Source organism: Balaenoptera physalus (genome assembly GCF_965194825.1).
Source record: "Balaenoptera physalus genome assembly, chromosome: 4".
Lineage (NCBI taxonomy): Eukaryota > Metazoa > Chordata > Mammalia > Artiodactyla > Balaenopteridae > Balaenoptera > Balaenoptera physalus.
The window spans coordinates 51055100-51079756 of NC_138891.1; the positions used below are offsets into that span (position 1 = coordinate 51055100).

The window sequence follows — 24657 nt, forward strand, 5'->3', positions numbered from 1 at the left end:
CCCTTCCATCCACTAACGACTGAAGATGAACCTCCTTTTTGGATTGGCTTCATAACCTCCCATTCCTGAGTCTAACCTGATCACACATTTTCCTGCATCCCCGAGGCCGGCTGCAAAGAAGGAACTCTTCCCTTGAAGCTTCACTGAGGATTTCTCCTCCCTTAGCTTCTGCTGATCTTACCTCTGCCCAGTCCTGACCCCTACAGGGCTCACCACCCCGACCCTAGGACCCTGCTCATACCTTGCCACCTGAAGATATTAACTGCAGAGGCAAAGAAGAGGGGAAGTTCAAATAAAAGGAGGGCACCCTCTCTTCTGTGCTGCCCACCACCCTCCCCGTTCCGTCTGGATCGTGAAGAACAGAGGAGAAAGATGGAGAGTGCAGAAGTGGAGCCAAGCACATCACCATGTACCTCCCACCCTCGGCCCCTGGCCCTCCCCTCTGCTCTCTACCTGCCCACCCCCTGCCCGCATACTCAATGCTCACCTGGCCAGCCCTCTATCGCCCCCTCACTGTCAGCCTGGCCAGCTGCCCCCTCCTGCTCCCACCAGGGAGCTCTCACCTTGTCTGTTCTCTGCATCCCCCCCTTTCCTTCCCATCCTCAACCTTCCCTACCTCCCTACCCAACTAAGTCATAAAACCTGCCCCAGACCACGTGAGTTTTCACCTTGGTCAGGATGCTAGTTAAGGAATTTTGAGTCTCTTTTCAAACAACTCGGGCACAGTCCCAGGGCCCCAAGTTTGGACTCATGTCTTTTCCAGTGATGCAGTGAAAAGGTAGTATGGTCTAACAGCTAGAGCCATAAGAGAAAAGAGTTTTTGAATCTATAAAGAAGAAAATGTGATGTTCCATACAGCAGCTTGGCAACTTCTTTTATATCGCTTTGACTATAATAAAAGTCATTCTGACTTCCAAATAACTAAATTAGAAATGAGCCTCAGAGCACGAAAACTTAAATGGTGAAGAGTGCCAGCACTGAAAAATGTCAACTAGATGGGTTTTTTTTTTTTAAGGTTGCCTGTCTTCTGTAGATTTTGAGTCTTCGAAACATGAATATTCATTTGAATTAAGAAAATCACTTGTCGTATTAAACCACTTCATAGTATCACTCAACATGACTTTTTGTTCAGTGCCTGGAAAAGGTAATATTTCCCGAGGTTCTATTCTTCCATGAAAGATTCCATTTCAGCAGCCTAGTGATGCCCGCAGGCTGTGATCTCAGAGGCAGCCCTTCACACTAAAGAACAATGCAGGCCTATTTGAAATCCCCACCGTGTCTCCAATACCTCAAGAGCCCATGACTCACTTGGTCTTTTGTTTCCCTCGCTGAAATACAAACGTGTGTCTCACCTTTCTCTCCTCGCTTCTTCTTTGTTCTATCAATATGGTCCTTGAGCTGAATGCGGACCTGTCGTTCATTAGGTTGGTCTCGTATAAATGGATGCTTCATTAGTTGTTCTGTTGCTGGTCGCTGGCTGTGATTCTTTACCAAACAGCTCTCAATAAAGGACTGGAATTTTTTTGACCTGCCAAACAGAAGAGATGAACCCATAGATAAAAAGACAATCCAAAGAAAAGCAAACTTTAGGGATCAACCAATCACAAAGTCGGTCTAGCTCTTTATCAGGCACAGTGGGGTTCAAAGGCATCATTGCCATCAACACACAACTCAGGCAGTGTACGGTAGTTATAGCACGAAAGCATTTTTGCACAGTTTATACATAATATCACACAGAAGACCAACAGGCACCAGAGAAGAGAAAGACCCCGATAAGAATCACACCTGGAAGGTCTACTGGAATGAGGGAACCAGAGCTGGGCCTTAAAGAATTAGGAGAAAAATCACCCTGGGGAAAGGATAGTTCGGGGAAGTAGAAAATCAGTGAAAAACTAAGGCTGGGATTGAGCATACTATATGTCAGGGGACACTGAGGTGAGTTCTCTAAATGCAGCAGAAAATGCAAGCTGGGAAAAGTAAAACCAGGGTTGGACAGGTAAGGGGGAGTACATTATGTAGGAATGAGCAAGATTCTTATATGGTAAAATGAACATTAGGCACATTTTTTAACTGGCAGTTTTGAATCACTTTTGAACTTTGTTTTCCAATGAATACGAACAGGATGTATGTGTATGTTTGCTATCAATCCACAGACTTGGAAACTTAACTTATAGGGACTAAGTTCATACCCAGAAGCAAATTTATCTCTTTCTAGAAAGGCACCATTTCCTCAGAGATAAACCCTGTGCCAGAGACGCACAGGGGAGCGGCAGGGGAAAGCTGTGAGAGATACCCGCGAATAGGGCACAAGTCCACAGCGTGGTAGATACTAATGATGACTTGAGCTATGATTCATGAGTTGGGCATGCATGTTCTGTCTGAAAGTTCCAAGAAATTGTCCAGCATCATAAATAATTAAGCTCATGACTCTACAGCATGCCTTTCCGAGGTGCGCCATTGTCAGCAGGGCACATCACCCTTGGAGACCTTGGGGGGACCCTGCTCACCCTCCTCGTGGCCCAACCCTGCTCAGGAATGAATCCCTTTTGCGCTCTCTGTTGCCCTCCTGTGGAGCACTGGGGAGTTACAGGAGCAGATCCCCGATGCAAGCTTCCGCAAGCTTCCCCAAACTTCGCAGCGGGCCCTGTATATATATCCTTCAGGCCTGAAAGGTGTCCTCACCACACAGAACGCAATGGTGATCGTGTTCTTCAAGATTCAAATGGGACAGGGCACTGCTATACGTACCACTCTCCATTTCTGCCCCGGTCAAAGCAGTTGTTCACCTCACTCCATGTTTTTAAAGTAGTACTGAACTACTGGTATTTTTTCCTCCTTAAATTTCCAGGCTATGTTCAAGCTTTTAAATTATTTTACATAGAAGTAAAGGTCACCTGAAGGTCAGCTCAGGATGAATCAGGATTGGAAACACTGAGGACCAGACATAGGAACAGTAGGATGGACATTCTAAGCACCTCCCTCTAAGTCCTTCAGCTCGTAGCCCTGCCTCCCCGACACTGGAAATTCTCCCCAGAGTTGGGAGCTGCCTGAGTCACCTTCCTATCACGAGGACACTACGTGTTTGACAAACAGATGAACGCGTGGATGGTTATCGGGTGAGAATTCTGGGCGAGAGCTGTCGTGTGGCTTCAGATGCGTGCTTCTGAGGGACAGAGATGAAGGCTTAGAGAGAAGATATCACTTCATACACTTTCTTTCTATCCATCGGATTAACCTGTGGAGGCACTAATGTGATATCATCTAAGGAGGGACTTTGCAAAAAAAAAACCCAAAAAACACAAAAAACCGTAATGAAATAATGGACTGTCCTAAGGAATAAAATGAAAAGAATAAGGTTAACCTGCATAAAGAAATAGACAAACTCCACATAGTACTCTTCTAGGTAGAAAATCAGCATTAAAAAGGTGAAAACAAAAACAAATTAAGACAGAAAGCTATTCAATATTCACGAGGAATGCAAATGGCAGTTCTTTTTTTTTTCTGCTTGCAACTTGGAAGAAAAAGTTTGTTCTTTATAGAGGGCAACTATTCATTAGGGGACGATAAATAAAAGAAATCATAATCAATTTAAAAAGAGATCCAGACTTAATAGACTGTACATTCCCTTCCACGATACTGACACCTCACAAAAGTCAGAGACATCTCCGGGATGAGAGAGTGTTCAGGGAGTTTAATGGGAACAGCTATAGCAGAGTCTTTTTTCCATTATCTCTCCTGGTGAGAAGGAACCTCAAGAGATATTCAAGAGAATATTTTGGGGCCCAAAGGATGGGCCAAGACGTGTAGAACTACAAAGCTGGCAGTCTATCCCATGTCATCTGCAAATGGTTCTCAGTGAAGAGAAAATAATGCTACTTAAAACAAATCTTCAAAGAAAGATTCATTGTCTCCATTTAAGTTAGTGTGACCAAAGAATCAATATGCTTAATTACATGTTTAATTAAAAGTAAAAATACTTCACCTACATTAAGCATCACCTGACTCTTTGCCGAGAGGCCTAATGGGTTTAAAGTACATTTCTATAACTTTGTTGCTTCAGTCTTGGCTGCTGGTAATTTAGTTCTGTCACTTTAAAAAAAAAAAGCTCAAGATTAGTAATACTAATTTCCCAAGGGTTGGCACCGAGAGATAAATGTTAGTGACTGGTACTTACAGTTTGAGATACTAGTTCTTCTAATACCAGTGTCACTGAACACTTTATCTTCCCAGATTTTTCCTGTTTATGTATTGTGTTAGAGGAATTAAAAATGCCTGAACGATTATGACATTAATCACTATAATGTTTTAGTGAGCTGGGCTAAAAGTTTTTGGTAATCTTCAGACTCCCTACATGCAATTTGATCTTTAAAATTTGCACTTGCCCAGAACTACTCTTTTTCTCTATTTCAGTTTCCATCATTTACTAACTGTGCGATTTTAGGCAGATCCCTTAACTTTTCTGTGCCTCAGTTTCCCTGGCTGCAAACGGGGATACTGTTAGTACTTATCTCAAAAGACTGTTGTGATGATTAAATGAGTTAGAACCAGGCCTGTTACATCATAAATGCTGTATGTGTGTTTGCTATGATTGTTATTATTATTACTATTACTATGATGACAATGTCCCAGCATCTCTGACCACTACCAGGCTTAAAGAACAGGAGGATCTGCCTTGAGGGCTACGAGCAGAAATTTGAAGGTGATTTTCCCCACTTGGATTGAACCAAATAGTATAGAGTTCTTTACGGGAATTATTTTACATATACTAGGATTAGATGCATTAGCAGGAAAAGTCACCAGGATCATTATTATCTCTAAGGAGACTGCAAAAAAAGGTTAATTTAAAAAAAGTTCCAAAGTCACACTACTAGTGGTAAATTCAGTCTATCTGAAGTATTTTCTGATATTTCCTTTCTATTATCATTATTTTATTTACAGTCCCCTCCCCACCCAAGAGCACTGTCATTTCGAAAACAAAAGTGCTTGATAACCCAGCAAGAATCAGAACTGGTGTTTCATAAAATAACAGAAATGGTTGTAAGCTCTGGAGTAAAAGCAGAAGGCTGGGGTTCCAGGCTGCCATGAACCTGGGACTCAGGATAAGCCAGTTAACCATACCAGGCCTCCAGTCTCCATCTGGAGCATGAGTGGCTTGGACCAGGAATCTTATACCTCTTTCCAGTGATAAGCAGTTGGGACTTTTCTGATGCGCTCAATCGAGTGCTGCTTTGCCTGTGTGGAACCTTCACATTTAAAGGGCATGTGAAAAGGACAAGACGGACCATCTTTCACAGGAACAGAGTCATTTCCATCCTTCTCCAGAGACCCTTGGAGGGAAGCAATGGCATGGAGTATACGTGTGAGGGCAGGGGAGCCGGGGTGAGCACGGTGGGAAGAGAAGGGAGAGGAAATCTTTGGAAGGAGATGGTTACCCATGTGGGTTGAATCCAACTACACACAGAGCAGGAGGGGAACATGGGAATCCCACCGCACTGGTCATTTGTTGACATTGAGACAGACGGTGAGGGCATCCTTCTTCCCCTCTGATTCAACTCAGGTTGTAACCCTCCTGGAGGCCTAATCAAAGGTCTGAGCCACGTGAACATTGACTGGAGCCCGGACCACAGGACTTCCTTAGCCCGAGGCCTCTCCTCACTACACTGATGGGGGAGGAAGGGCTTGCAGGGATGCTTTCCTTTCCTCCCCTAACAAAAGGGGAAAACAGCAGTGTGACTGCCTTTCTCTCCCTAATGTTAAGGCTCAAGGAACAAGTGCTCACACTTAGGGATGAGTACAGCTCCTTCTCTACCACGTTAACCTTGAACTTTAAGAGGTCAAATGGTACAGTAGAAAGAATACGGGTTACAGACTTGGCAAACGAAGACTGTACAGCCTAGTGCAAGGAGCATAACCTACCCAAGCCTCAGACTCTCACCCGTAAAGTGAGAACTCAGAGCATCTGTCCGGCAGGCTTGTGGTTAAGGAAGAAAAGGGTTATTATGGGACTATACGAAATCATGCGTGTGAAACTTTTGAAAATCGTAAAGCGCTACCGAATTTAAAGACTCCGTCATTCAATAAAAAATATATAAAAAAGATTAAATATATACTTCACATATGTAGTTTAAATTTATATATATATATATATCTTAAATACACATACATACACATAAGTTGCTGAGTCTACAACATACATATGCCTTGTATGTCGTAGACTCAGTCACGTTCCTTGGAAACGACCCTCAGCTGAATGAATGCTTAGAATGAAGAGTTCACTGCCGTCTCTGCCACAATGGCGCCCCCTTTGGTCGTATGCTGGAATATACACTAGGAACAGTGTACTTCATCTGATAACTCACTTAAGTAGAGAAGAGCTGGATGTAAAAGAACATTTTAGAGTTTTGTTTCTTTTGATGGGGGAGGAGGGAAAGAAGGAAAAGGAAAACAGACAGAAATATTTCACTTCCTCTCAAACCCTATTCTATTTTAAATCACTTTGGACCTGGTCGTTCAAGACAAATACTCTGAAGTGCCTAAATATTTTCACTTAAACACTGGAATTCTATGGCAGAGAAATTCGAGCCACACCAAGTGTCCTGTGGCCCGAGGCTGCACAGCCGTCTTTATAAAGGCTGGGTTCTGAGTGAAAAAGGGTATTTTATCAGGGCTTTTGTTTTTCCCACTTGCTCTCAAACAGTCAAGTCATTTTCCCATCCCCTGCCTGGCAGTGTGGGACTCCTGCTCGTAAATGGCTTTCCTTCCAAGCCAGGCAAGGGCGTGCAAGGAGGCTGGTGAAATGAAGGTGGCCTGGTCTCCTTCCTCACTGTTCCTGGACTGATCCAGCTCCCTACAGCATTATCACAATTAGCTCTCATTGCCAAAGGTTTACAGCAGAGAAGTTAGCCTGTATTTCTCCCCAGGTCTGTATTTCTCAGACAAGGTCAGTGCAGGGTTTGCCCTTTTTGGAGCAAGGTCAACAAATGCAGAAACTGCAGTGCCGGGGCCAGTCACTCACTTTTCTGGGGGCCAGACGGGTCACACAAAGGGCGGTGAAGACCAGGGGTAAGAAGGAAACAGGACAAGTGCGGTGACCGACAGATACCAGCTTCTGGGTTGGGAGAGGCAGTGACTGGGGCAGAAGCACAAGCGCTCACCTTAAAAGGGAGCAGGAACCACTGGGCAGGACAGTATTACTGCACCTTTGTCAAAAAAGGTCAGAAATCTCCATGGACTGCTCAACCACCAGATTTTTTAAAGTTGGCAATCAACACAAATATTTCTGAAACGAGGTGTGTGGCCACACCGTGCCAGGCAAACAGCAGACGTGTGGATGGTCATTTTGTTCAGCAGCAGTGAAGGCAGAGGAGGAAGGGAGGGGACAGGGCAGGTGAAGCCCACTGTACTCAGCAGCCCTCCCACCCCCCTTCCCGGGAGGCTTGGCAGGAAGCACAAGCAGAAAGCTAGCGGAGGGCTTCACAGTGCCACTGACACTTCCAAGGGACAGACCGAGCCAACTCCTCCCCAGGAGTCTGTTCCAGAGAGGAGGGAGGAAGCAGGGCCTCTGGGCGCCTGCGGATCACGTGCTGTGTGGTGCCCAATGGAAGGCTGTTGCTGGGGAGAGAGTGATTGTCTCACACCACAGTGACCCTCCGGAGGCGGGAGGAGGGATGCTCTGCCTCCTCGTTACCAATAGCAACTCTCACTCTCTTCCTGTGCAGCCCTCGGCAACTAACTCTGAGGCTGTCGTCTCTTCTGGCTGTTTCCTTTCCCTCTCTCTGTGCAGTACGCCTTTCTCTTGTTCGACCAGGGTTGCTATGTCATTCCTGGATGATGGTATTAATTAAGATTGCTCTCGTATAGTGGAGGGTGAAACTGGGTGGGTGCATGAGAAACATGAGGGCCTCGGTCAAGGACCTGATCACGAAGTGGTATGAAAAGGGGCAGAAGAGGGGCTTCCCTGGAGGCGCAGTGGTTAGGAATCCGCCTGCCAATGCAGGAAACATGGGTTCGAGCCCTGGTCCGGGAGGATCCCACATGCCGCAGAGCAACTAAGCCCATGCGCCACAACTACTGAGCCTGTGCTCTAGTGCCCGAGAGCCACAACTACTGAGCCCGCATGCTACAACTACTGAAGCCTGCATGCCTAGAGCCCGTGCTCCACAACAAGAGAAGCCACTGCAATGAGAAGCCCACACACCGCAACGAAGAGTAGCCCCCGCTCGCCACAACTAGAGAAAGCCCACACACAGCAACGAAGATCCAACGCAGCCAAAAATAAAAATAAATAAATTTATAAAAGAAAAAGAAAAAAGAAAAGGGGCAGAAGTCTTGTCCCTTCAGGCTCAAGCTGCCTAGAATATGTCTCTAGAAAAGAGTAGGAGGTCATAAATGGTCCAGGAATTGGGCCCAGGGCAAAGGGAATCAGAATTGAGAATGTACCAAGGAGGATATACCATATCCACAGGGGGAAGGGGAGGAGCAATGAATTTTTTGTCACAGAATGACATGATACAAACACCCTGATGTAAGTGCACAAAATAGTCAAAAGTCCAGCTCCTGGCCTAACCTGTAGAACTCTGTTCCCAAACTCTAGTCAATCATACACTACCAGCACAATTTTTACCCTACACTTCACCACCCATACAAGTATTCACTTAGCATTTTTCTTTAAGTCACTTTTTATGTGAATTAGTTTATTAGATGGAAAAGTTATATCACTGCCCCAAATAAGAAGCCAGTATCACCTGCCATAAAGAGAAAGCAACAGCAAAAATAAAAATTGTAAATGCTCATGCACAGATCAGTGAAATCATCTTGCATACTACCGAGTGTGTATACACATTTAGGGAGTTAATGTCTTAAGGAACAGAAGAACGTCAGCCAATCTAATGGGCTGACTCTAAACTATCACCCTTTCTGATGACATGTTCTGCGCTACCAGGAAAGATATTACTCGGAGTAATAAATCAAAGCGCTTCCATGTTATTACTTGGGTTCTGCCACCCATTTTAGCTCATACCTCCTTACCTTGAAGGTGTGAAGATAAGGACTTACTGTGCAAATAGTAGGTCCTCAATATGTACTTTAAGATGAATAACATCATAATCACTCACCAAGTCTTAGTACATATTACTCTAATCTTGTCAGCAGGACCTAAGGATTTGAGCTCATCCAAAACAGAATCACAGAAAACCCTGCTCTTAGACCTGTAAAACACTGAAGACCAAACTCACCACTTCTTAGACTTCAGCCGAGGCGCTGGGTTCCGGGGGATGAGAAAGAGGGCTCTCATGGGGTGCATGTCACACAGAGCTGCAAGAGACCAAAACAAGGGCCAGCTTGGGTTAGGAGGCCAAACCTAGGCCAAGCCCCTCCTAGCTGTGCTGGTAATGCTGTCAAATGGCTCCCTGAGTCCAGGCATGACCAGTGAGTGGCGTCAGAAGATCATAAAGCTTCCGTTTGGTGAGCAGTTAAATGAGCTGATTATAGGAGTCTCATATAATCCAACGCATTTCAATTAGAGATTGTTAACATGTCTACTTTTCACTTCATTTTTAAGGAAAACAAGTTAAAGGCTCAACAACCTTTGCTTTGCTATAAATAACCATCTAAGACTCCAAGTAAACAACATCAAGATAACAACTACAATGGAGATAGTAAGTTATTTTTAATTAGTAAAATCCCAAATCATAAAAGATATTTGATAATCCATTGTCTGTTTCTTAGATGCTGGAAATGCAATGTTACCTTCATGGAATTTTGGAGTATAAAGCACTAGACCAGAACACCTTTCTATCTGTATTTCCAAACACTTTGAATGGCTTTTCATGATGGGTTTTTTTGGGGGTTTTGTTTTGTTCAATGGCCCCAGGAAGACCAGAGGATTAAGGCAAAGGAAGTCTGGCAGAAGAGATAAAAATATCTCAAATTGTGAAGATGACATTTAGTGAAAACACTCATACATTCTTATCTTAATCAGAATATTTCACTAGTTTACTTTTCATCTGGGAGTATCTTTTCCTTTGTGCCTAGAATAAGAACATATTCTCCCCCAAAGCTAAAGGATTCGGTGGGTGGAAATTTATTTTTAGCCCTCTCTACTACTCATTAAGAATGATGATATTGTTTCAAGACTGCCAATATTATTTTTCTGATTCATAAATGCCTATTAGCATTGTGGATGAGGGGATTTTGTCAATAAACACTCCAGTCATGGCTACAGATGAATTCTACCAACTCTGGAATGAGAAATAAGAAAACTTGAGGGTAAAAAGGCATATGAGCACAATGACCCGTCATACAAACAAGGGGCCGGCTTTGTTCCGGGTCCTCTGGAAAGCAGACACCAAGGTGGTATTAAACATGAGATGATATTACTGGGGGAAATTCTTGTCTGAACAGAGAGGGAGCGAGGGAAGGCTGGGAGAGTTGTCAGATTGCTGTGAAGTGTGCTGGGAGGGAGAAAAAGTAGGTGGAGCGTGCTAGGCTGTGCCACACTCTAAGGAAAGCAAGGAGGGAAACTAAGGAGTGAAAGCTGCCTTCTAAGGAATCCCTGTCTTCCAGGAAAGGGTCTGCCTTATATCCCTGCCACGCTCGGTCACTGGTGCAGAGTGGCCCTCGGGAGGTGCACCTCGGTGTCATGGCGGCAGCTGCCCCTGGTCAGTTGCACTTCCTGCGTGGAATCTCTGAGGTGCATGCTCGTGGTGACCACGGGGCTGGGGAGATTCTCTGTGGGGTCTGTGCTCAAGATCTCCAGGAATTGGAGAGGTTCTCCAGGTAGGCAGAACCCTGGCCACTCTGCCTCCAATAAGCAGGGAAATCTAAAACCCTAAACAGTGGTATTTTAATAGGAGTGAGAGAAATGGAGTGCAAGTGTTCACATAACCCATGCACTGAAAATCGGCTGTGAATTTTTGTTACGCTGGCGTTTACAGCCTTTGTGGCTTGGTCGCAGTTTTACTACAGGCGAAGAGTAGTTCAAGAATAAACTACACGCCAGATCTGTAAACAGATTAGACTCTCAAAGTTTGCTTCCGTTTGCTTTCTTGTTCCCCTCATGAACACAAGATCCTCACACCCCTCTGAAATGAATGGATTCCTGGTTGATTTAGGATGACTCTGCTTTCTCACTGTGCCAGCTTGAGTCCATGCAGGGCTCGGTGTAGCAGAAATAAAGCTACTGCAGCTCCTGGCAAGGAAGCGTCAGTACCTGCAGGGCAGACCAGCAACAGATTTCACCCAGAGGAAGGTACTTACGGGGAGCACCTTCTGCCATCTCGATGGCGGTGATTCCCAGAGACCACAAGTCACTCTGAAAAAGAAGGAAGGCACAGACACATGCGTAAATGCAGTCAACACAGGATAACTTGGTTAAACCTGGCAATTGCTTCAGAACTGCCTGTGGGAAAGCTGTCCAGCCGTCTCTTTACAAACTGATTTTGCCCGCTAAGCTTAAAAGCAGGAACAGCCTCATTCGCTTTCCATTGATAATAACTTTCACGGTGCCTGACACACGGTGAGTTTTCAATCCAGGTAGGAAAAGTGAATGAAGGTTTCAAACATTAATTTATCACTAACATTTATCTATTGATCGAAACATATGAAATTGCTGCTGGTCGACTGTTTTTAACACCTTCGTTGAGGTATAACTGTCATATAATTAACTGTGCATATTCAAAGTGTACTATTTGAAAGGGTTTGATGTGTGTATACACCTGTGAAACCATCACCACAATCAAGACAGCAAACACATCCATCACCCCAAAAGGTCCCACTTGCCCCTTTGTAGTCTCTCCCTCCTGCCCTTCCTGCCCCCAACCCCAGCTCTTGTTCCAAGGCAACCATTGATCTGCTTTCTGTTACTATGGATTAGTTTGCATCTTCTAAAGCTTTGTATAAAATGAAATCCTCTGGTTTCTTTCACTTGGCGCAATGTATTTAAGGTCCATCCATATTGCCGCGTGTATCAGTACTTCAGTCCTTCTTACTGCCGAGTAGTGTTCCATTGTATGGCTATACTACAATTTGTTTATCCATTCACTTGTTGACAGACATTTGGGTTGCTTCCAGTCAAGGCCATTAAAAATAAATCTGCTACAAATACTCACGTACAAGTCTTTGTTTGGATGCATGCTCTTACTTCTTTTGAGTAAAAATCTAGGAGTGAAATGGCTGGATCACAGAGTAAATGCTAGATCATATTGTATTTATAATCAATTGTTTTTAACCTACAGAAACAGCAATTTCATATCATTTAACCAAACAAGATGAGGACGGGGAAACTTTTGGATGGTGGTGTTCACTGCTGTATCTCAGTGCTTAGAATAGAGCCGGCCACAGTAGTAGTAGGTGTTTGATATATTTGTTGAATGAATGAACAATATCTTTTATCTTGTAAGTAGACAAATATGTAAAATAGAAATCCTATACCCTTATCGTCTTTCTTATTCTCAGACTGACTTTTATGCTCTTATCAGAATTTTCTAGGCTAATGTCTCCACCTCAACCTGTGCAATCTCCATCTCTAGCACTATGCTTCTCCCCTACTCTGTGTCCATGGCTCAGTAGTTTCTAAATAGTGCATAGGAGGGAAACAAATCAAAAGATGGGAAAACCATAAGAAAACACATGTAAAATTCAGTTCAATGGCCCACAGTCCTGAGGAAGACTTTCACCCTCCTTTCATTTTAAATGTATCCTGCATTTTGTACATAATTCCAAACTCTCACCGGTAACCTCACTCAGATTTCAGAGATCAAAGTTAAGTTCCCTTGCTATTCCCATCAAACAAATGTCAAGGCCACACGGAAAGGATATGTAACAGGAAGAGAACTATGAAATCCACCCTGAGCCATTCCCTAGGACCAAACTTCTCAATATCCAGTGGGTGATACCCAGGCTTGTTCAGTATTTGGACCGAGGCCCATACAACCTAGAGGGGGCTTTCTATGGGGTCTAGACTCTTGCCTAAAGTGCGATCTACCTTACAGCAGGCAGCTGGGGCACACGCTAACCCCACACTAGGACCAAGGGGGGATTCTTTAATTCACAAGCCATCAACCTGTCCACATAAATATTACAGTTCATAAAAGTTCTCAGTCCAAATGGGGATAACAATGCACCTGTGCAAAACCACTGATCACAGATTCTAAGTAACTTCTCTGCATAGAACACAACTCAAGAAGTCAACTGTTGTCCTTTCTCTTTCTTCCATTTCAAGTGTATTCAAAGTTGTCACTGAACACACACACACACACACACACACACACACACACATAGTCGGCACAGCCCAGCAAATGGCTGAGTCTTCCCGCAGGCTGCTGGCCTTGCTCACTGCGGTTCCTTCTGCAGCTAATGGGGAAAGCCCAGGCCACCCATCACAGGCTGGCTCAGGAGCAGTAACTGGTAAAGATGACCACACAGCTCTCTTGTACCTGGAACGTTATGGTTGACTGACACAGACAATCATTGGGGAACAAGATGAAAACCCTGAGTCACTAGTGTGCAGGAAGCACTCAACAGGAAATGCAGCAAGAACAGTCTGGAACTGGTGGGTTGGGCTGTTTTGATAAGACTCCAGGCCTTGGGTAGTTCTCCCACCACCTTCCCAACATCTCGAGGAACCGAGTGTTTCTGCAGTGTGAACCGAGGTGCAAATATGAAGGTGGTGGCCAGGCTCTATGCACCTACTTGCCATAGCAAAGTCAAATTTAAATGGCCTTTAAGTCTAGGAAGCTTGAGCTGGTTTGAAAGCCAACACAGCTGAAAGGAAATGATGGAACTGGGATGAGAAAGGCTCCAGGCCAGTCCTCAGACAGGGGAAGAAAATGCTCAGGAAACTCAGGCAAACTCCTGGTACTCCCTCTGCCTGTGGGATCAAGCCCAATTATGAGCTGGCTGACTCCCTCCCTTCCATAAAGTCTTTGCTCAAATGCTGTGTTCTCAGTGAGGACCACTGAACCTCTCTCCCAGCACTGCCAGATCCCTTCCCCTTTCCCACTTTTGTTCCCCAGAGAACTGGTCATCTTCTGACAGCTGTGTAACTGACTTGTCACTAATTTATTATGTTTTTTGTTCATTGTTTGTGTCCCTGTCCCCAACACACACACACTAGAACATGAAGTCCACAAGGGCAGGGATCTTTGCTTTGTTGACTGGTACACAGTACCAGAACAGTGCCTGGCACATAGTAGGCACTTAATAAATACTTGCTGAATGAATGAACACATGAAAGATGCATGAGAGAAAGCAGCAAAACCTAAGTGTCTTAAGGCTGTTAGACCTTTTGTAGATCATCTAGTCCAACCTTTCATTTCCCAGATGAGAAAAAAATGACTCACCCAAGATCACAGAGCAACTCAGCACCAAGTTTTAATCAGAGCTTGGTCTCCTGCCTCCCAGGCTAGTTCTTTTTTTAACTATCATCACACTGTAAGGACCTGAGAATTCACTTTAAAAAACCTTTTGGGGCCCATAAAATAATTGCTTCAGATTCCTACTTTGTCTACAGGTAATTGAAGGTGTGGCAACTCAAATGAAGGTGCTAAGATTCCATGAGGCACACCCCAAACCAGTGCTCAGCTTTTCCTAGAGGCAGCATGAATAGGCTTTCAAGTCAGACAGACCTGGATTCAAGTCCAGGTTCCCAACTGAACCACATCCGGAAGACTGCTCAGAGCTTAGCTTTCCGTTACGCAAGAGAGACAACTGTGACATGTATGCATGTAGGTATGCTGCCTAGCACAAAACCTGGCACACAGTGGGCTCAAGAATATTCATCATTTTCTTCTCCTCTACTGTGAGGTGAGACTGCCTTTGCCTGCCCAGTTTAGTCTTCTTCAATTTCCCTCTACTTGGTTGTGGCCAGTACTGTTTGTTGGCTAACCCAACAGGCATTTCAGCCCCCATTGCCCTTGCTGCCTCCATTTCAGAGTATAGGAAAGCTAAACTTCTTTATCCAGATTTCCCTGCAGCTAAGGATGGCAATTAAGGATGTGACCTCATGAGAGTCAGGCAAACATCTTCTGGGAGCTTCTGGAAGAGCTTTTGCTTTTCCTGAAATAAGTGACAAATATAGCTGGTGTCTTGACAACTCTTCCCTACTTCTTAGTGCCTTGAATAAAAACATGCTACCTGGAGCTACAGCAACCATCTTGCAACCATGAGGCAATAAGTCAACAAATTAATGATGACAGGGCAGAAAGGCAGGAGCCTGGGTTTTGAAGACATCAGCGAGCCACCACACAAACCCTGGACTGCCTGCCTCCAGAATTCCGGTGACATAAGAAACATAAGTACAGCTAAAAGCATTTCTTAGTGATAATATGTATAGAGCAATAATTTGAGAAAGCGTATTTCGATACTAAGGAAAAAGAGAGGTCCCAGTTGTTAGGTGATCCTGGATTTATCCCATAGGAAGAGGGAAGGGTTAGTGAAGAGAGATGTTTCCTTTATTCAGTACACAGCATCTCAGATCCTCTCTTAGGCTGCTTTCCCCAAACCTCCCAAACAACCCCTTCAAACCAAAGGTCACAGCATCCCAACTCCTGTGCATCCTTTGTCACGTGACCAAGCCAGAAATTACTTCTTCTTTAAGCCTTCATTTGATATCATCATTAAGATCATTTTTACCCCCTGGGATTCTCTTGTTTTCCAAAAGGAACATTTATATTCCTGGCCCTATATACCCAGAGCTGCTTGTAAGCTACGCTTAACTGCCCATGCTAGAAAGCAATAAACGTCCTTGACGGGCCTTGTTTAAGCCTTTGGATACATTAGAGAGTCCCAGAGACACTTCAGAGCTTAAATATGGGAGAAAATGTTCCAATTACAACTGTCAAGACAGATCACAGGAGACGAGAGAGGGAAGTGGGAGGAACAAGATGAGGAGAGAGTCGGGGAGAGATAAGTTTCCTTCGTGGCCGTGGTGGGACTCATTTCGGCAGGAGCTGGGTAATTCATTATTCTAGAGGTGCTGTGCAGCCTGGCCCGTGGCATGATTAATAGCCCAGTCCTGTGTGCATTACAAACAGAACAGAGACAAACTCTAGTGCCTCCGAGAAGGCAGAGGCAAGCACACAACTTCTGGCTGGTGAGGGGCCAGCTGGCACGAAGGCAACTTGAACGTAATGATAGAGCATTCCTCTTGGGGCTAGGCTGCTCAACAAGTGAAGAAAAGAACACTTCACTTTTTGAAGAAAAGAACACTTCCTTGTGCAAAGCCACACAAGGAAGGAGAGGCAAGGGGGCCCAGGAGCAGAGCCCCAGCATGCGCCGAGAGGCAGAAAGAACACATGCTGCGCAGCCAGCAGAGCTGGGGCAAGCCCCTCGACTCCTCTGAACCCATCTCCTCACCTGTAGCCCAAAGAGAACACCTATCTTGCAGGGTTGATCGAGAATTCAGTGAGATAATATCTGCAAAGTTCATAACACAATGCAGTGTCTATAGTGGGTATTTAACAAATAGTGGCACAGACAGATCCTGAGGTCCAGTTATCACTGACTGGCAGTTCAACCAGCAAACTTGAGTCAGGTAAGCTGACAAGGAGCCCTGGTACTCAAAGAAGTTGCTGGGATGATGCAGGAGCAAACAGGAAGCTTAGGGGAAGCAAACAGGAAAGGGCGTGTCCTTCCTTCTGCAGCCTTGCAGTCTACCCAGAGGGACAGGCAGAAGTGGGGTTAGCTGAATCCTGGCCCCATCATCCCACAGCAGAGGGTAGCAAGGTGGTCTAGAGTTGACAGACAATAGCTTCATACCAGGCATAACCGGTGCAGTGGATTCTACCAAGTTTTACCAAGACCAAGAAAACGGCCATTTTACCAAGACCAGAAATTAGTCTTTTGTCATGTAATTTATTCTTTATTCACTTTTTGGAAATGTTCCAGCTGGAAAAAGGAAATTGAATTTATTGTATGGGTCCCTAAGGGCAGCACCTTAATCTAGAGATAGAAGTTATAGAGAAACAGATTCTGGCTCAATGTAAGCAGACAATTAGAGGTGTATAATGCAAACAGGCAGTTCAAATCCTATGATATTGCTGGGGGTTTATTTTAGGTCAAAATGGCTCCAAATGGCAGTACCTTCACATGACACATAAACACAAATATTAACTATCGTATACTGAGTACTTAACAAATAGGCATTGAATTAATTCCTTTACATATGTTAGCTCACTTTATTCTAATATAACGTTGTAATATACAGTCGTTATTCCCACAGAGACTCAGAAAGGTTAAATAACTTCCCTGAAGGAATAGAGTGCAAGGAGATGAAGTCTACATTTTAAACCAGTCCTGACCAACTTCAAAACACTGACTTATTCCCTATGCCGTATACTTATATACTACATTATATATAAACAGAACCAGGGTGGTGAGTTCAGGGTGACTGAGGATAATCTAGTACAGGTAGTTATTCATAATCCCATTTCTCATGGAGTCCCTTGTTCAACTACATTTGTTATCTGACCAGAGGGAAAATACTGGAAGAATAGCTTATTCTCTTCACCTGGGGATCAGCCTGGAGTCCAGAGGAGGTGGTGATATGTCTGAGTAAGGAATGCTGTGTAGGTGGGTGTGAACATGGAGCATGAGAAATATGTTTAATAGAAGTTTGTTTCCGCTCATAATAATAACGGTGTGTGTATCATCTTTCCTTCTTACCGCGTGGGCATGAGACCTTTGTTGAAATTTCAGTAGACAGAGGCCAGGTCTCAGTTGAGAGGTAAACCTCATTCTGCAATGTGAATATCATCCTCTTACGCGACACCCCGCATGCATCTTGCTGATGCTCCCCTGACTAGTCAGCTTGCTCACTTTATCTCCAGTTGAGCCTCTTACCTACAGGGGCTCTTTTCATTCTGCCTGAATAAAGCCAATTACCCATAACACTGGAGAATGATTTGCTCTACAGCCAGAGCACAATACTGACCCAAACCCTGCAGGAGACACCTATGACTTTAAATGGTCCACAGCACCTGTGTGCACAGTCTCATAAACAGAGTTTAGGTGAATAACAAATGACATTAGCACAGATCAGGCCAGAGGATGTGTGGTGGGGTTGAGGGGATATGCCATTTCACTGTACTTCTCTTACTTGACTAAACCACTATGAAAGCATGACCATTTACGGTTTAAAAAATTAGAACAGGACAGAAAGATACATAAAATAAAAAGTTTAAGTTCTCCATCCACATGCCATTTATCCATGGGGTAGGGGAGAATAAGAGTCTATTATGTGTACTATACTGTAAGTTGCTTTGTGTACCTAACACTGTATCTTGGGATCTGCCCAACTTCAACATATACACTACCTCATTGTTCAAATGGCTGCGTAGTATTCCAGTGGACAGATGTGCCAGTCTTTATTCAGCCAATTCCCTATGAATGGGCTTTTGGCCACAGAGAACTTTCTTTAGTGAGTGGTTCTGTTAAAGCAATAAATACATAGGACTATAAAATACTTGCCAAATCCCATCCAACTGAAATGAAATTGAAGTTAAAAAAAATAGCAATTTAAACAGCCTAGGAATTTTGAACAGTTTTATTAATTTCAAGTCTTTTGAATGCTTATTATTAAATGAGAAAGCTTTCATTATTGCCCCACATACTTATCAGGAGAATGAAACCTTTCCTTTTGCTTGAAGTGTTTTGACAGATTTTCTGAAAACAAGAAAGGAAGGGCCTCTAGGGGAAAGTGAACACACCAGGCAAATGAGATTCTGGCACTCCTCCTTAGGATAGGGGTTATTTTCAGTCAGTTACTTACTGTGCCCAGTAGATTATCAGACAAAACCAGATTGCAAAAAAAAGCATGAGCTCTTCAGACTACTTTCCACAGAGGCTCTTATTTTATTGACTTTCTCCAGTTTAAAAAAAAAATTTATAGCAGTTTCTAAAGACACTGTAGACAAATAAAATAATAAATAATGAAGAAATAATCAAATCTTTGTAATAAAACCAAACTATACTCTTTTGCATTTTGTCTTTATTTTAAAGAAAGGGCTTTTGTGATAGAAAACCTAACAAAGCCCAGTGGCCTTCAAGTCATCTTTTATTCTAAACATGCCCTCTAGGCTGAAAGTATCTACAGCACGTGAAAGCCCCAAATGCTGACATCAGTTTCTGAGGCTGGGATACACTCTGGCTCAAATGGACAACCAAACACACAGTAACAAACCATTTAACTTTGACGGGGTCGCAAATGGAATTTCTAGATGAAAACTGCCCATACAGATAGAGCTTGGCTAATTCCTTTTGCATAGTGGGTATTCAATAAATACACGCGGAGTGAATGAAGAAAGGGTTTTGAAAGTCAGTATATTGTCAAGCTGTCTCCTGGTGACAGGCTACATTCCTAAGAATAGTGAACAGAAAAAAGTATAGGATCTGATGCCAAAGAAGAAGTAGAAAGATTATTTAAAGTAGAGCTTCTTCTCTGATCCACAGTAAAACTACAAAGTAGTTAAAATGAATCTTCAAAGAACCCCCAAATCTTCCTTTCTGCTTGGTCTTCCTAATCTACCCTTTTGTCATGCTCCCAGGACAAGTGATCAATGAAGCTCATATTTTTGCCATGACTTCTTCTTCCTCTTGTACAACCTACATTTATGACAATCCTAAAAAACTAATTCGTACTAAGGTCGAAAATGGCTGATAGAGTTGAATCTGTTCTCTCATCAGGATTCTTTATTTTTTAATAAAAGGCACAGAAATTAATCTTCAACTTATTAATGTCTCAGGATACTTTCATAGTCACAAGGACTTCCAGCACCTCTGAAATCACCCTGTGCAGCATGATGCCCCCTGTGGTTATTCATACATCAGGCTTTGTCCACACCTAGGGTTATGCATTAGGCTCAAAAATTTTTTCACTGACCCCAAACTGTATTTCTTAGTCCTAATCTGAACAAAGAGGTTTAAGATACCAGTTTAACTCCAAGCTTTGGCTTCACCAGAGGAAATCCTCTTCTAGTTACTCTACTGAAAACAACTACATCACAGGGATCTATTTTTTTATATATATATTTTTTTATTTTTTTGACCTCACCGCGTGGCATGTGGGATCTTAGTTTCCCAACCAGGGATCGAATCCACGCCCCCTGCATTTGAAGTGCAGAGTCTTAATTAACCACTGGACTGCCAGGGAAGTCCCACAGGGATCAATTTTATGCCTCAGAACAAAAGTCCCATATATACTACAGCCAGCCAAAATACTTAAAAGGCTAAGCTAAGGTTGAAAGTTTGAAACACTGTGATTCTCCATGGTATGTTATAAAGCAGTCTAAAATATCTGTGGCCCAGATGTAGACTAGTTAGCACTTGTTAGGTATAACTATAGTTTGAAGAATTGCTTATAGCCAATTATGATACACGTATCTGGTCTGGGACATATATTTTGTAGTGGCTCCTCTGAAGGGATTTGCAAATCAAATTATTTAAATGTGCTTATCATTAGCAGTTTAAATAAATGACATTTATTTTGGCAAGAGATTAATTTTTAACTTGGCAGCTGTTTCCAGACAGATTGGTGTCAGGTTATTACAGTGACTAACTCTGAAAGAAGGAGGAAATTTACAGGAGATTATTTTGTTTTTAGACCTTCAAGCTTGCATTTCTCCAAAGAAGCAAATAATTTTGTCAATGCCCTGAGATACTGGGTCCCAAAGACACTGCAATGTCTGCATCTTTGTGACCTGATTTCCATAATAACCCCACATGTGGAGAACTAAAAATGTTCTTTAATAGAGGAATTCTTCAAATATACTCTTCAGAGGCTGTTTTGTTGGTAAATTGGATATTTATATAGGATTGCATCAGAGCGAGGGAGGGTAATATATTGGAAAGAGCTCTAAACAGAGAGTGGGAGATGTGGGATCAAGTCTCTGACAAGATCACTAATGGGGCGTGCACTTGCAAAGGTCTTGGACCTCAGTTTCCACAGCTGTAAGATGAGGGTGTTTCAAGGTGATCATTAAAGTACTTAGGTGAAAAGTCCATGCACCTACAGAGAGAAGTAAGTCAGAAAGAGGAAAACAAATACCATATGCTAACACATATATATGGAATCTTAAAAAAAAAAAAAAAAAAGGTCATGAAGAACCTAGGGGCAAGACGGAAATAAAGACACAGACCTACTAGAGAATGGACTTGAGGACACGGGGAGGGGGAAGGGTAAGCTGGGACAAAGTGAGAGAGTGGTAGTGTATCTATGGACATAGATACACTACCAAATGTAAAACAGATAGCCAGTGGGAAGCAGCCATATAGCACAGGGAGATCAGCTTGGTGCTCTGTGACCACCTAGAGGGGTGGGATAGGGAGGGTGGGAGGGAGACACAAGAGGGAGGAGATGTGGGGATATATGTATATGTATAACTGATTCACTTCGTTATAAAGCAGAAACTAACACACCATTGTAAAGCAATTATACTCCAATAAAAACGTTAAAAAAAAAAAAGAAAGAAAAGTCCATGTGCCTATGTTCTTGAAAAGATAAAATTGACAAACCTTTAGCTAGATTCATGAAGAAAATAAGAGAGAAGGCTCAAATAAAATCAGAAATGAAAGAGAAGTTCATTTCTCTTACAACAGATACCATAGAAATACAAAGAATTATGAGACTACTATGAACAGCTATACGCCAACAAATTGGACAGTCTAGAAGAAACAGATAAATTCTTAGAAGCATACACCCTTTCAAGACTGAATTATGAAGAAATAAAAAATCTGAGTAGACCAATCACTAGTAAGGAGATTGAAACAGTAATCAAAAACATCCCCCAAAACAAAAGTTCAGGACCAAGAGGCTTCACTGATGAAGCATTCAAAGAAGATGTCATACCTAAACTTCTCAAACTCTTCCAAAAAACTGAAGAGGCTAGAACACTTCTTAATTCATTTGACGAGGGCAACATTACCCTGATACCAAAACCAGACAAAAAAAGAAAACTACAGGCCAATACCTCTGATGAACATAGATGCAAGAATCCTCAACAAAGTATTAACAAACCAAAACAACAACACATTAAAAGGATCAAGTGGGATTTATTCCAGGGATGCAAGGAAGGTTCAACATCTGGAATCAATGTGATACACCATATTAACAAACTGAAGGATAAAAATCGTATGATCATCTCAATAGATGCAGGAAAAACATTTGACAAGATTTAACATCCATTTGTGTTAAAAAAAAAAACTCTCAATAAAATGGATATAGAAGGAACGTACCTCAACATAACAAAGGCCATCTATGACAAACCCACAGCTAATATACTCAGTGGTCAAAACCTGAAAGCTAGCCCTCTAAAATCAGGAACAAGACAAGGATGCCCACTCACCACTCTTACACTCTTAGTCAGCATAGTATTGGAAGTCCTAGCCAGAGCAGATAGGCAAGAAAAAGAAATAAAATGCATCCAGATTGAAAAGGAAGAAGTAAAACTGTCACTATTTGCAGATGACATTGGTTTTCTATTGATTTTACACATAGAAAATCCTAAAGACACTACTAAAGAAACTGTTAGAAATAATAAACGATACAGTGAAGTTGCAAAATAAATATACAAAAATCTATTGTGTTTTTATACACTAACAAACTAGCAGAAAGAGAAATTAAGAAAATCTCATTTACAATTGTAACAAAAAGAATAAAATATCTAGGAATAAATTTAACCAAGGAGGTGAATACTGTTACTGAAAACCATAAGACATTGTTTCAAGAAATTGAAGAAGACACAAAGAAATAGAAAACTATTCTGTGCTCATGGATTGGAGGTATTAACATTGTTAAAAAGTCCATATACCTAAAGTAATATACAGATTCAATACAATCCTTGTCAAAATCCCAATGACATTTTTTACAGAAACAGAATAAAAAACTCTAAAATGTGTATGGAACCACAAAAGGTCCTGAAAAGCCAAAGCAATCCTAAGGAAAAAAGAACAAAGCTGGAGGTATCATATTCCCTGATTTTAAATTATACTACAAAGCTATAGTGATCAAAACTGCAGAGTATTGGCATAAAAACAGACACACAGATCAATGGAACAGAATGGAGAGCCCTCCACACATACAGACAACTAATTAAGACAAAGGAGCCAAGAACATACAGTGGATAAAGGAAAGTTTCATCAATAAATGTGGTGGGAAAACTGGACAGCCACATGCAAAAGAATGAAACTAGACTGCCATCTTACATGGTATACAAAAATTAACTTAAAATGGATTAAAGATTTGAATATAAGACCTGAAACCATAAAACTCCTAGAAGAAAACATAGGTGGTACACTCTTTGGCATCAGTCTTAGCAATATCTTTTTGAATATGTCTCCTCAGTCAAGGGCAACAAAAGCAAAAATAAACAAGTGGGACCACATCACACTAAAAAGCTTCTGCACAGCAAAGGAAACCATCAACAAATCAAAAAGGCAACCTACTGAATAGAAGAAGATATTTGCAAGTCATATATCCTACAAAAGGTTAATATCCAAAATATTAAAAACTCATACAACTCAACAACAAAAAACCCCCAAACAATCTAATTGAAAAAATGGGCAGAGGAGATGATAGATATTTTTTCCAAGGAAGATATACAGATGACCAACGGACATGTGAAAAGATGTTCAACATCACTAATTATTAGGGAATTGCAAATCAAAACCACAATGAGATATCACCTCACATTTGTTAGAACAGCTATTATAAAAAACAAAAACAAGAAATAACAAAGAGTTGGAGAGTATGAGGAGAAAAGGGAACCCTTGTACACTGTTGGTGAGAGTGTAAACTGGTGCAGTAACTATGGAAAACAGTAGGGAGAGCCTTAAAAAATTAAGACTAGAACTACCATATGATCCAGCTATTCCACTTCTGGGTATCTATCCAAAGAATATGAAAACACTAATTTGAAAAGATATATGCACTGGAGTAATATTTACAATAGCCAAGGTATGGAAATAACCTAAGTGCCCATCAATGGATCAATGGATAAAGAAGATGTGATATATATATATATATATATATATATATATATATATATATATATATATATATATATATATATATACACACCCAATGGAATACTACTCAGCCATAAAAAGATGAACTCTTGCCATTTGTGACAACATGGATGGACCTTGAGGCTATTATGGTAAGTGAAATAAGTCAAATGGAGAAAGACAAATACTGTATGATTTCACTCATATGTGGAATATAAGAAATAAATGAACATAAACATATATCCCCATATCTCCTCCCTCTTGCGTCTCCCTCCCACTCTCCCTATCCCACCCCTCTAGGTGGTCACAAAGCATGGAGCTGATCTCCCTGTGCTATGCGGTTGCTTCCCACTAGCTATCTATTTTACATCTGGTAGTGTATATATGTCCATGCCACTCTCTCACTTCGTCCCAGCTTCTGATTCACTTTGTTATACAGCAGAAACTAACACACCATTGTAAAACAATTATACTCCAATAAAGATGTCAAAAAAACCAAAAAGATACATGTACCCCTATGTTGATAGCAGCACTGTTCACAATAGCCAAAACATGGAAACAACCTAAATGTCCATCAACAGATGAATGGATAAAGACATGGTATATATATACAATGGAATACTACTCAGTCATAAAAAAGAACAAAATAAGGCCATTTGC

General features: G+C 42.2%; 1 protein-coding gene across 4 annotated transcripts in view; it reads right to left on the reverse strand.

Moving 5' to 3' along the window:
• Positions 1 to 24657, reverse strand: part of TNIK (TRAF2 and NCK interacting kinase) — a 406211-nt gene that overhangs the window by 101229 nt on the left and 280325 nt on the right. For all 4 annotated transcript variants that reach the window (XM_082458916.1, XM_082458915.1, XM_082458918.1 and 1 more), the window contains exons 8-10: positions 11257 to 11311; positions 9234 to 9312; positions 1353 to 1528 (exon numbers count right to left, since the gene is read on the reverse strand). In XM_082458916.1, coding sequence (XP_082315042.1) covers positions 1353 to 1528; positions 9234 to 9312; positions 11257 to 11311 — 310 coding nt within the window. The remainder of the gene's footprint in view (positions 1 to 1352; positions 1529 to 9233; positions 9313 to 11256; positions 11312 to 24657) is intronic.